This window comes from Geotrypetes seraphini, chromosome 1 (genome assembly GCF_902459505.1).
Source record: "Geotrypetes seraphini chromosome 1, aGeoSer1.1, whole genome shotgun sequence".
NCBI classification, from domain to species: Eukaryota; Metazoa; Chordata; class Amphibia; order Gymnophiona; family Dermophiidae; genus Geotrypetes; species Geotrypetes seraphini.
Genome location: NC_047084.1, coordinates 475146681 through 475160239, shown reverse-complemented (window position 1 = coordinate 475160239; position 13559 = coordinate 475146681). Strand labels below are relative to the sequence as shown.

The 13559-nt window shown below is 41.4% G+C and overlaps 1 protein-coding gene across 5 annotated transcripts in view; it reads left to right on the top strand.

Annotated features, from left to right (window-relative positions):
- Positions 1 to 13559, top strand: part of CBWD3 (COBW domain containing 3) — a 144790-nt gene that overhangs the window by 112396 nt on the left and 18835 nt on the right. For all 5 annotated transcript variants that reach the window (XM_033925029.1, XM_033925038.1, XM_033925020.1 and 2 more), the window contains 2 exons: positions 4357 to 4413; positions 6108 to 6159. In XM_033925029.1, the coding sequence (XP_033780920.1) occupies positions 4357 to 4413; positions 6108 to 6159 (109 nt within the window). The remainder of the gene's footprint in view (positions 1 to 4356; positions 4414 to 6107; positions 6160 to 13559) is intronic.

Here is a 13559-nt window from a genome sequence, read left to right as displayed (position 1 = left end):
TTCTAAATTTCTAATATTTTGCTCTATGTGAATAAACTCTTTATTTAATTGTTTTCTAAGGTATGATGAATATGAAATTATGTACCCTCTCATAGTAACCTTAAATGCATCCCAAAGTGTTTCCATAGATATTTCTTCCGAGGCATTAAACTTAAAAAATTCACTCATTTTTGACTGAAATTCTTTTATAAAGTTGGGGTCTGCAAGTAATGCATTATTAAATCTCCATACAGGCCTATTGTTTTCTTGTCCATCAATATCACATTCAATCCAGACACCTCCATGATCTGATAAAATAATTGAATCTATGGTTGCCTTTTTAACTTTTTGAACTAAATTGTCTGATACAAATATATAATCAATTCTGGAAAATGACTTATGTACATGTGAACAAAATGAAAATTCCCGATCATTAAAATGGAGAATCCTTCATATATCATTTAAACCACAAGCATTTACCAAATTATCTAATCCTAAAAATTTTAATAATTTACTAGGTTGTTTTTTTTATCCAATATCACATCTATTACCGCATAAAAGTCTCCTGCTAGTATTATACTAGAGGTAGATGATGATAAAATCAATTTTTGAAGATTTTTTTAAAATTCTGCCTGATTCGAATTAGGTGCATATATATTGAACAGCAACAAAGGTATCTTTCCCAGAGCTCATTTCCACTTGAATCCATCTTCCCAAAGGATCCATAGATATCATGTTGAATGTTGCTAAATAATTTTTAAGCACTAGAATAGCAACACCAGCTTTTTTCCCAATAGCAGGGGCATAAAAACATTTCTTAACCCAATCCCCTTCTAATTTAAAAAAAAAAAAAGCACTATAGTTTTTGATGCCATTCAAAGCATAACACAATGGGGCTGGGTAGAAGAGGAGAAAGATATGGCTTGAGTTGCTGCATAGCTACTATTTTCCTTGTTCTCTTAAAGAACAGATGGAGACATGACCCCACCCAACCTTACCCAGGTGTCCCAGATTTGGAAGCCAAAAATCTGCCAACTTTATTTAAATAGGTGTGACCTGCCACTGATCCCAGTTGGAAGAAAAGGAGAGCAGCTATGTGTCAGGCTACAACTGCTGCCCAGTGTTGAAATTAAAATTTGAACTGTGGAACTCAACTTTGCATTTCACGCCAGAGGAGGATGTGGCCTGATCAGTAGCCACTTTTCTGGTCTTCCACTTCTGATCAGTGCCATCTGGTGCAGCAGAAGGATGGGGTGTCTACATGTTGTAGAGGGAAGAGAGAGGGAGCAATTAGTGTCTGTGTGCCGCAGTAGGTGAGAGAGAGGGAGAGAACTAGGCATTTGTGTGCTGCTGAGGGGGGAAGAAGAGAAAACTGGATGTGTGCTGGGGAAGGGGGAGAGAGCTGGGTGTTTGTGTGCTGGGGGAGGAGGAGAGATCTAGGATCAGGGGAGAGGGAAGCGAGAGCAGCAGGGGGAGGCAGAGAGATAGCTAGGTGAATGTGCACTATGGGGAAGGGGAAGAGGAGGAAGAGAGCTGTGTGCCTGCCACGGGGGATGGGGTGGGAGATGATGGAGAGAAACTGCTGCTTGGGGGGGAGGGAGGAGAAATTTTCCTTATTAGTTGTATCTTGGTAATAGGGTCATTCCCCCGCCCAGCAGTAGCAGCTCTAACTTTAGCTTATCTCTCATTGCCCCTGGCTCTGTTGCCTAAAGCCTGGCTCCATTGCCAGATATGCTCCTCTTGTAATGAACAGTTTGCTGTACTGTATATCAGTGTTCTTCAACCTTTTTACACCTATGGACTGGCGGAAAAAAAAAATTATTTTGTAGACCTGCAAACTACTAGGACTGAAATTTAGTCCAGGTCAATACTTGATCCTTCATGAAAAGCTTAACCCTGAGTTAAGGCAGCTCTCTCTTCAAATCCAAAGGGGTTTGGTCTTAGAAGGATTTAATTGCAATCAATTCAATCCAATCCAATTCTAAACAGTTTCGTAACTTTTCTATTTAACTTTCACGTGATGATCCAAAAGATCAGCATAAGAATGGAGAGAGGCACCATATTGATTTACCATTTTTAAAACTAGCCTAACATAAGATTAAAAAGCAAAGAGATAAAAGAGACCTTATGGACCTCTGACCAAAAGAGGCTTTGGACTTGAACCTCCTTTTCCACTAAAGCACGTTGATGTCTATCCTGTGGTGTTTTTAGATTTAAGTTCAGCATTTGATACATTGGATCATTCAGTCTCATTGATCCATCAATGCAGTATCTAAATATGTAGAAGGCTCATAAAATGACATATGACATATGATATATTTTTCTGTTTAAACATATTAGAGCTCAATTTTATGATTTACTGTTTTTGAAAATTAATTTGTATGGTGTTCCTTATCAATCTGATTATTGCTTTGTGAGCTTATCATGGTATTTTGCTCTGTTTACTATTTTTTTACTTATGTCAAGTTTTTTTTTTTTAACTTGAATGTTTTACCTCTAACCCCTCCCTTTTACAAAAGTGTAGCACTGTTTTTAGTGCCGGCTGCGGTGCGAATTCTATGAGCTTCGGAGCTGTTACTGCCACGATTGGCGCTAAAAATCGCACTATGCTTTTATCAAAGGAGATAAATTTGTTTGTTTATAGAAGCCTGCATCTATGGTCTCTACTATTGCTGGTCTCGCTATTCATCCTGTGGTGCTCAGTATTTTGCTGATTGCGCCAGCATTATCCTGGAAATTCAGTGTTAGGCTGCGTCTGGGCTCCAGCACTGAATTTCCCGTTTTCTGGAGCCGGCTAAACCATAACCAGTTCAGTGGGATATTGAGCACTTAACCGGCTTTGGGGCCCATTTAAAGATAGAATTCACTTTTAAGCAGCCTTATTTATGCAACTATCTTGGCTGGTTAAGTTCTGCTGACCCTGCACCTGAAATGCCCTCAAAATAACAAGTTTTATTTTAGGCACTAACCAGTCATTTTCAGTGATACTAACTGGTTAAGTGCCCCTGAAATTAACCAGTTAATCCTGAACAAGTGATTTGACAGGCCAGGAGCTGTTTGTGACTGGTTAAATTGCTTTGAATATTGACCCCTTTGTTTTTTGATTACTGGGGTTCGTCAGGTTGTTTAGTAAATTGCTGCCACACACCCCCCCATGGGATAATTTTATAAAGTCATTTTCAAACTTATGAGACCTATCATAAAATTCCAGTTGGCATAAAAGTAAACACTTTGACATAGCGGCATGTAATTTGCCAATACATATGTACAGGGACAGGGTTTGGGTGGAGTATTCATGTATATGTGTAGAAGGTGTACATGTTTGTGCCAGCAATGTAGGCACAATTTCTGCCACTTATGCTAGTATTTTATAGACAAAGGGCTAGATGCGCAAAACATGACCGCTGAACCCGGCGGATCGCTGTGGGCCAATTTTTTGGCCAATTCTGAAACAGCAACCGATGTTCCGATAACTTTGCATGCAAATGATTTTTGCGGAGGTTTGCCATAATCCAATCAGTCTCTATGAAAGCGACCTTGTTACATGTGCAGAGCCAGTTTGGGTAAGCCTGAACAGCTGAACAGCACGGAAGCCCCAAAGCAGCCTCCTGCCACTCAGCTATTGGAGCTTTTTTCTTTTCTTTTTTTTCTTTTTTTTTATGGCACAAATGTTGTGCATGTGTTACACACACACAATATCTGTCTCCATTTAAAAAAAAACCCTGCAAGCTTCCCCCTCCCACTAATGGTTACTACCTCCTCCCCCTGATAACCCCCGGAACTAAAATAGAGACAGGAGGGATGCCCACACCCTCCTAAAGCCGCAACCCCCTCCGCTCTGCCAAACTGCCCTCAGGACCCAATGAACCAACCCCTCTCTTCCCTCCCCTCCTTTACCAAAAATCAGCAGGAGGGATGCCCTCCAAACCACCCCTGAACCTCCCCTGTACCTTTAAATTACATTAACAACAGGAGGGCTACCCAGTCCCTCCTGCTTGCAGGCTTGCCACTCCAAAATGGCGGGCCTTCTCCTTCCTGGTGCATCCTGGGATGCATGGGGAGGGGCCTAAGGCCCTGATTGGCTCAGATGCCCAAGGCTCCTCCTCTTAGGCATCTGAGCCAAGCAGGGCCTTATACCCCTTCCTGTGCAACTATTGGTACACGATTGGATAATTTTTTGCATCTAGCCCAAAGTAGACACCTACTTATCTTTATGACATTGAAGTAAAACAGGAGCCTGGCAGTGAGTTTGAACTAGGTGCCCCCAAATAAAATTATCCTTACAATGCCTGCCTTAAAAGTCATGCAATTTGAGGTTGTCTATAAATTATGCATGCTGTACTTTCTCCTTAAAATTATTTCTCTGTTTTCTTTCAGAGTTGACCTTACTCATGTTTTAGACTTACATGCTTTTGACAGCTTATCCGGAATCAGGTACATTATTGTTTTTTCTGGATTTATGAAAAAAACCTTGAACTATAAAGTGACAATGGATGCCAAGGAAGTGAATGCAGTTTGTGTCATAGCTGGCAGCAGGCATCCTTAATGTTGGAAGGCCATATACTGATCTCTTTAATTATTTATCCTGCTCTTTTCAAAGTGCTGATGATAGATGGATCATCGAAGGGATAACTCTCTTTGAAGATTTTTTGGTTTGTTTTATTGATTTTTTAATATTGTGTTTTTTTATGCAACTTTATTGTTCATCACTTTAATACTTTTAAAAATTTTTTTATTGTGAATCAAATATGCAAGATTGATATTTTTTTATTAACTTGTAGGTATGTAAATATTAACTTAAACTTTTGTGCATTTACTTATTTATTAGAGATGAAGGATAACTTTTTTACTTCCCCAATTTGTTTTGTTTGTGACTGACTTTCAAGGGTTACATAGACTTCATAAAAAGAAAAACAATTAAAAAAATTTTATTGAGTAAAAATGAAAGAAACACAAAAACTGACGCAGCAGTCAGTGTGTTTTTTTAAAGTGCTGATCATAGGGTTTTAAAGACCTTCATTATTGGTGCCCAAGTCCTTTAGAGAATCGCGCCTAGTGGCACCTGTCTCCATCCCCTAAACACGCCTACGACATTCATCTTTTGTAGTGATTGGCTGGCTCAGAACTTCCTCTCCGACGTCAGAATTGACGTCGGGTGGTGAGAGTTGGTCGGCCCCGCAGGGAAGGGAAGCAGGGAGAGTTCAGAACTCGGCACTGGCCTGTTCCCCGATAGCGGCGGTGGCAGCCTATTCCCCATCGGCGGTGGCTTGGAGGAGGGCAGTGAGAAGGGAAGCAGGTTGGGCACCCCTGCTCTAGACGAGCCGCACTCAAGTGGCTAAAGAGCCGCAGTTTACCGACCACTGCCCTAGTGTGTTCATATATAAATAGTGTGAATCTATTTCTCTTTCATCCTCCAAGCTCTCCCTCCCTTATGAAGCCATAGTTTCATGAGGCCATAGTTTTAGAAGTGTGTTTGGTATTCCTAGAGTTCTGATGGAAGTCAGACAGGACTTTGAGAGCAACCTGGGTGCCAGATTGGTGTCAGCTCACAAGTGAGCACCAGAATTATTTTGTGAGAAATTACTACTGGAAACTACTGAGTTGACAGGAGGAATTCTTTTACTCATATTTGGGTGACCATTAAGAAATCTGCATTTTATTGAATATGACTTGTCAATACACTTTTCCCTTCAAATTCGGAGGTTTAGGACTCATGACTTCGGTTTTTCGCAAGTTTCTAAACTCTAACCCTAACCCACCCCCACCTCCTGGATCTCTCCACACCTTACATGGTCTAGCGTTGAAGCAAGGCAGGAGTGATCTTCCTATGCTCCTGTGTCATGCAGAGCCGTGAACAAAAATGGCTGCCGTGAAGTCCGGAAGAGGGAGGTGGGTCAGAGTCGGCCCTAAAGTTATTTGTGATTTTTCATATTCGCGGGCTGGCTCTGCCCCTAACCCCTGCGGATTTGGAGGGGGAAGTGTATAATTTTCATAGCAAGTACAAGTGTTTGCTACTTGTGCTTTACTGCCAGTCTTGCCGCAGTAACCCTTCACAAAATAGCTAAATAGAAATTTTGTAATCTGCTTTACTGCATTTCAGTGAATTTCTTAATTGTGCCTATTTTCAGTTTGCAGAAGAAGCTGCAGCATATGCAAACCACACAACCACATCTAGATACGGTAATGATCTGGCTTCAACTTTTAGGGGTCTTTTTACTAAAGTGTGGTAAGCAGTTACCATATAAAGCAGTGGCATTTAACAATTAAGACATTGGCATGGCAGTGTGTGATAATTAACTTGTTATGGCATCCAGTAGAATAGGGTGGAAACTAGGCATTGACTGCACCTTGCTGTTAACACATGGTATCTTACCTGCTTTCATTGTAGTGGACAGCAGTGATGCACTTACGGGGAAATTCTATAAATGGTGCTTAAAAGTTAGGCGGAGAGTAGTGTAGCACTGAGTGCAATTCTAGTGCAATAGTGAGCATGGGAATTGGACGCCCGCGCACTCACAAAGCTGCAGCTGTCAATTAAGCTGCTAGCTTTCACTCAAGGTGTGAAAAATAATAAAAAAAACATGCTAAATGACGCTAAATGCAAAGGTTTTGTTACCAAAATATAATTATTGTTTTTATTTTTTCAATCATGACACCAAAAGAATAAAGCATAATTGCGTTAGCCGTTGCATTAGCGGGAGGTCGTTATAGTTGCCAAAATGCTGGCCTTCTGATAACGAGCTCAGTTTAATATCTCGAAACACTCCCATTATATACTTTTGGCTCAGTGTGACATCATCAGTTTGATAGCCAATAAAAATCAACAAAGGAGGTGTTTAAAAGTTAGACAAAGAAAAAAGTTTCAGAAATTACTTTTGTTTGTTTACATTCATTTCTGAATATACATTTACATTTTATAACATATCCAATTAAAAGAAATCTGCAAACGTGCTGAAATGTTCTCAGCTTGCCTGTCATTCTTAAAGGAAAAGAGGGCTCTCTGAGCTGACAGTTTCACACAGAAGCCTTCCTAGAAGAGAAGTAGGGGCTGGTTTTCCCCTTCTCCCTGCTAAAGACTGTTACAGAATCAGAATCAGATCTCTGATTCTAACTTAACCATTTCATTTTAAGTACTACAAATTCATTCATACCACACATTTAGCACTTGCTTGGGCCCAAGCATTCCATACATTTATAACTTGGTTCACTCATATTTAATTCATATTTAATGCATGTTATATCTTAGTTTGGGATACTTAATCCAATATGTTCTTCCTAGCCAGCCTAAAGCACATCTGGTATCAATTAACACCACGATGCTGAGAAGCCTAAACAAAGACTTGGAAAAAACTGAACACAAAATGGATTCCAAAGACAGCAGATATAGCAAAACAGAGAACAAAATGGAGTCCATGTGATTTCCTTCATGATCTAACCTAATAGCAAAGTACACAAAAAGAATATTATTATACTGTTCCTTATATTAATCTGTAGCGCGTTTTTCTGACCTTGGCCACATTTATATTCAGATTTTTATTCACCCGTTTTTCATACGCTTCTATTTGGGAATGGCCTTAACTAACACATATGCTTGTATCTAACTAGAGTCACCCAGAATCATACGAAAAACAGGCACTTAATACTGCACTATCATATCCTGATGTCCATTCCATTACCGTCCCATAAACATCACCCCCTACTGGCCACGAGTCACTACTGCTCAAATAGGTGTGTTATTTTGGACAGTATAGTGTTCTCACCATACTTGCGAGCCATGCAGAAGTAATCCATTACAGGTTTTCAACTCCTCATCCTCCAGAGGGCTCCACTGCCCTCTTTAGTTTTTCCTTCAGCCTACAAGCTGGAAGGTGTCTTTCTGATTTGATCTTTGTATTTCTTTATTATTTTTGGTATTTTGTGTGTTTTTGCAGCTGTTGGTGCACCAGAGCTTCCCAGTGCGGGGATAAGCTCTACCTGTGTGGAGAAGAAGCAGACTTGGATCTGCAGCCGGCAGGTTAATCCTTTGGAAAGCTGTTTGGCCAACCTGCAGAAAACTTTGTGAAGTTCAGGGTCCGTATCCCTAGTAGCTAAACTATGGGCAAAATCGGAAGGTCTGAAAAATCTGTTTTTTGAAGGTTTCTTTCACACACTATAGAGTCCCCCACCTCTAAAATCTGTTTTTTGTGTGTGTGTGTTTTTTAAAACTTTAGTTAGGTTGTTTTTGAACCATTTCTTGATGCCAAAATGCTGCCATAGCAGCCATCTTGGATTTCCCCAATTTTTTTTTTTTAAGTTCTCCAGATCCTTCAAATCACCTTGTTTTGCCTCAAACCTGACAGGGATGGAGTCCTCAGACTATTTTAACCTTAATTCAGGCCAGATTTGCATTTGATGGATGGCAGAAGAGCACCCTTGTGCCATGTACCATGCAACATGTGAAGGGAGATGATAGTGTTATGCTTAGCCTTTCCTTTGGTCTCTAGGGCTGAGGATCCTTCGGGAGACCTTTTTACCAGAAGAAAATCCCTACTGGAGCCCCAGAACAGCTGTGTACGTAAGCATAAGAGTGTGGAAGCCACGAAGCCCAAGAGAGATAAGGTGGAGTTACCTAAAGGGGACTCAGTGAATCCTAGCAAAGCCTTTTCTCCTTAATTTGTTAATTTGATGTGGAGAGTTTTTATGGATAGCTGGGATCCTTATCTGAGGTCTAGCAGCGAGCCAGGGGTCACGTAAGGAGGCTTGGGCTCCTAGGGTGCCTCAGGATCATTGGCAGAGGCTGACCAGGCTGACCTTTCTGACAGGAATTAGGAAGGTGAGGGGTCAAAGTATAGGAACCTGCTATCACAGAACGAGTTTTCCCTTAGGGTCACAAGAGCAAGTATGCAGGATGTAGTGGTGGCCCCACAGTACACTGGTTGTTCAAGCCTTCGGTGCCATTAGAGCTCATGACTAACTCCTTATGGGAGTTGCAGTTAGACTCCCAGCAGGCTCCCTCCACTTAATGTTTTATCCTGAATGGTGTGAGAACATGGCCCACATCTTTTTCCTGGCATCCTGATATGAGTATTTTAGTCATGGAGCACTGGGATGCTCCTGAAGGCTCTTTAAAGATAGCCAAGACAATGACTAGGCTATATTCTATGGCACAGGAATGTTAACAGATGTTTGCTCAGCCTAAGGTGAATTCCTTGGTTCCTCAGATAACCAAGTGCCGGTCTCTGCAAAATGAGGGAGGCATAGTAATAAAGGATACACAGGATCGCAGAGTGGATGTGGTCCTAAAAAGGCAGTTTGAAGCTTTGACCTTAGGGATCCAAGCAACTGCAATAGCGTCTTTTGGGCATGCGCTTGTCATACCAAGATGCATGGGCTCACCCTAACAGAAGATGAGCCTTTGCCCCAGCATATGGTCTCAGAGGTAGATTATGTAGCCGATGCTCTCTATGACATCAGAGTCATGAGCAAAGTCTCGGCTTATTCCATTTCAGCAATGGGCAGGAGATTCCATTTCCAAGGCTACTCTCAGCAGACTCCCTTTCAAAGTACAAATGTTGTTTGGAACAGGTCTGGATGATCTGATGGCCTGCGTGGCAGATCGCTGTCTAAAATCTCTGCCTGACAGCACACCGTAAACCTATAAAGGTTTTGGATGGTCTAATTTTCATAATTCCAGGTGCTTTCAACAGTACTCAGGAGGATCCTCATCTCAGAGATCCTAGTAGGGATCAAGACAGAGATTTACAGGACCTAGATCAAAGCAAGCCTCCAGTTCTTATTCCACAGCAGCCTCCAAGAAAGCACAATGATGCCAGGGCCAAAGTTTTCACCTGAAGATAGGAGGAAGGCTCTCAGTGTATGCGGAGGTCTGGGTGCAGAGCTCATCAGACCGCTGGGTGCTGGAGATCATTTGGGGAGGGTGCAAGCTTGAGTTCACCCAATCCTTAACAGACTGGTATGTGGACTTCCCGGTGGGAGGACCAGAAAGTTCATGCGGAGTCTTGGCAAAAGTACAGAGACTTCTAGAAATTTAGGCCATAGAGCCAGAAGAATTGGGCTTGGGCAGATACTCCATATACTTCATAGTGCCCAAGAAGGGCTCAGAGGACTGGAGACCCAGTCTGGATCTCACACAGGTCAATGAGGCCCTGAGGATTCAATGCTTTTGCATGGAAACCGTGCGGTCAGTCATTGCAGCAATGGCTCTGGGGGAATTTTTAGCTTCCCTAAACTTGACAAATGTTTGTCTGCCAGAACATAGAAGATTTCTGAGATTCCATGTGCTGGAGAGACATTATCAGTTCTCAGCGCTTCCCTTTGGGTTGGCACAGCACCCTGCACATTCACCAAGGTGATGGTGGTGGTAACAGCACATCTCCGCAGGGCAGGATTGCAAGTGCATCCATCTCTGGACAACTTAACTGATCATAGTTCCATCGTTATCAGAAGGGGAACAAGCAATGGCTCAAATGGTGTAGGTCTTGCAGAGAAGAAGGAATGGTTAGAGGAACAACCTCAGCACTCTGAGGTTGTGGGTTCAAATCTCACACTGCTCCTTGTGACCCTGGGTAAGTCACTCAGGGCTCCTTTTACAAAGGCACACTAGTGGTTTTAGCGCGCGCTGAAATATCGCGTGCGCTAACCGCTACCGCCTCCTTTTAAGCAGGTGGCAATTTTTCGGCTAGCACACGTGCTAAAAATGCTAAAGGGTGCACCTTAGTAAAAGGAGCCCTCAATCTTACATTGCCCCAGGTACGTTAGATAGATTGTGAGCCCACCGGGACAAATAGGGAAAATGCTTGAGTACATGATTGTAAACTGCTTAGATAACTTTGATAGGCGGTATATAAATACCTAAAAATAATTTTTGAAAGAATCAACTGGTTCCATCCCAAACCCTGGAATACCTAAGCACTACTTAGTTCGTTCATTTTCTATCTCGTCCTCCCCAAAGAGCTCAGAATGGGTTACAGACTTATATACATAATGTACTGTTTGACTAGGTCTGTTCGGTGCACTGGTTTATTTACTTTTCCTAATCCCAAAAATTGCCGTTATAAAAAGTATTCCGATCGGTCTTTGGCTTATCAAGCAGGTAAAGTTAAAGTATGGTTAGATGGTCTGATTCAACAATCTGCATCTTATTGCACCTTTAGAAAACTGGTCAAGACCTATTTGTTCAAAAAAATTGTTACTTGATTGAAGACTATCTCATAGCTTCATACTGTATTTTTCATTACTGAAATATTGTACTGCCTTTTTGTGTGCTTTGTATCATCACTGGAATGTTCAGTCCTTTTTATTTTGTGAACCGCCTAGAACTTTTTGGTTATTGGCAGTATAGAAAAAGTTACAATGCAAGGTTTATCAATACAAAATTTTATCCTAACTTGACACAAACTAGAGATCTAAAACCAATATACATAATCTATTTTATAAAGGGTACTTTGGGTTGAGCTCCTTTATAGAATAGTATTAAGGGCCTGATTCTGTATAGGATGCCCAGTCAGCAACTGAGAATCGCACACGGGTGTGCTGTACGGAATCGTGTCTGTCCTAATGGACTGATGTCTAACCATGTCTAACCGGCGTCCATGTCACAGGTGCCGGTTAGAGAATCATATTGCTGCTGAGCCAGTCACGGCAAGGGAACCTCCCTGCCATGATCAACTGAACGACAGTGGCAGGGAAGCCTCAAACCTCCCCGTAAGTTGGCCGGCAGGAGGGATACCCACTTCCTCCTGCCGGAATTCCCGAAACACCCCCCCTCTGAATGTCCACAGCAAGAGGACTGCCCAATTCCTCCTGCCGCCACCCCCTATCACTCCAAGTTTATACCATTTATCAAGGAGTACCTAAACAGTTTACAATAGTAAAAAATGCTTAACGAGTTAAATAAAAACAAAATTGAATAAAGAATTCTAAATAAAACTGTAAAGGGGATTATGCGTCAAATAGTACTGACTGAAATAGAAGGGAAGAGGGGGGACGGGGAGGTAAAAAATACAACGAGATTGAAAATTTTAAAAAAAGGAAAGGAAAAAAGGGAGGGATAGTACAATAGGATGGGGTTTGCTTCTAAGGAAGCATTTATCATTCTCTGCCTGGCATGTTTTGAATTCTCTGCATGAAAAGTTTCATCTTAAGTGTTGCATGCATCTTTGAAGAGGAAAGTTTTTAGATTCAAATGGTTTTATTGATGCAAACATCATCAAATACAACAAATATAACATCAAGGCACTGATTACAACAATAATGCATCAAATATAATAAAATAATATACATAATAAAATAAACATATTCCATTTTCAATAAACCCCCACTTTATCTATATGTGACTATGTGTTTGAACCTTTCAATAACCTCTACCACGCCTCTCCACACCCTCCCCACCCCACCCAATGGTACTCTCTACCCTACCTTATCAAAACATACCAGTATTATTTTCATTCAATTAAATAAAAGCCCAATTAAGAGACCCAACTTAAAACCGCTCTACGGCCCTTAGGATGTAAATCTTGCAAATATGAATCCCAGGTTTGTAGAAACAACATCTTTCGCTTTCTAGTAAATCCAGCATCTCTAGCTTCCCAAATGGCCAACTGATGTAATTGGTTTCGCCAATGCCAAAACCTCGGAGGGTCAGGGATCGTCCAATATTGAAGTATACATTTTCTAGCCAATAGACTCATTTTCCTACACAGCGCCTTATGTCCCTTAGGCAAATGGCCAAAAGCTTCTGGCAAATCCAAAATAAAGAGGGAAGGAGAACAGTGCAAAGGTCTTCCAATTATCTTTGACATATAATTTATTATTCGCTTCCAAAAGTGCTGAATTATGGGACAAAACCAAAATGCATGACCTAAAGTATGACCCTCCCTCCCACATTTATGACATAATGGTGTAGGAAGATCTCCACTATAAAACAATTGTGTACGCGTATAATAGGCACGTAATGTAACCCTTTAATATGTTTCTCTTAACCATGTACACGACGTCACCCCATTTGTCACTCTTAAAGTACGGGCAACATCCCAATGACTCAAATTAAGCTGCAAATCTTTCTCCCATTTCTCCCAAATATTTTGATAGTCCTTATCTGGTTGTAATTTTTGCAAAATAGCATGAATACAAGACACCGAAAGAGACATCCCCTCCTTCTGAACAAACAACTCTCTCAATCTAGCCCCCAAATGCAAACTCAACTGTGCTCTGTCAAGGGATCTCACATAATGTTCCACTTGTATACATGCAAACTGCGCTCCCCAAGTCTCTCCCACCTTAGCTAACAATTCTGCACGGGTCAATAGCTCCCCCTCATCTCCCAGTATATGTTCCAATCTTGAAATTCCTCTTGCACCCCATAATCTGTACTCCCTAGAGTCTCTACCCGGGAGAAAAGCCGGATTACCCTGCAAAGGCAAGAGATCAGTGACCATCGGATTCCCTCCCAATAATTGTACAAGCCAACGCCACGCTGTCTGTAAAGTATTAAATACCACACTTGAACGAATAAAAGATGGTAATGCATTCCGCGTACTATGTAGTATCGCAAAAATATCATAAGGAGCTAAAATCTCCTG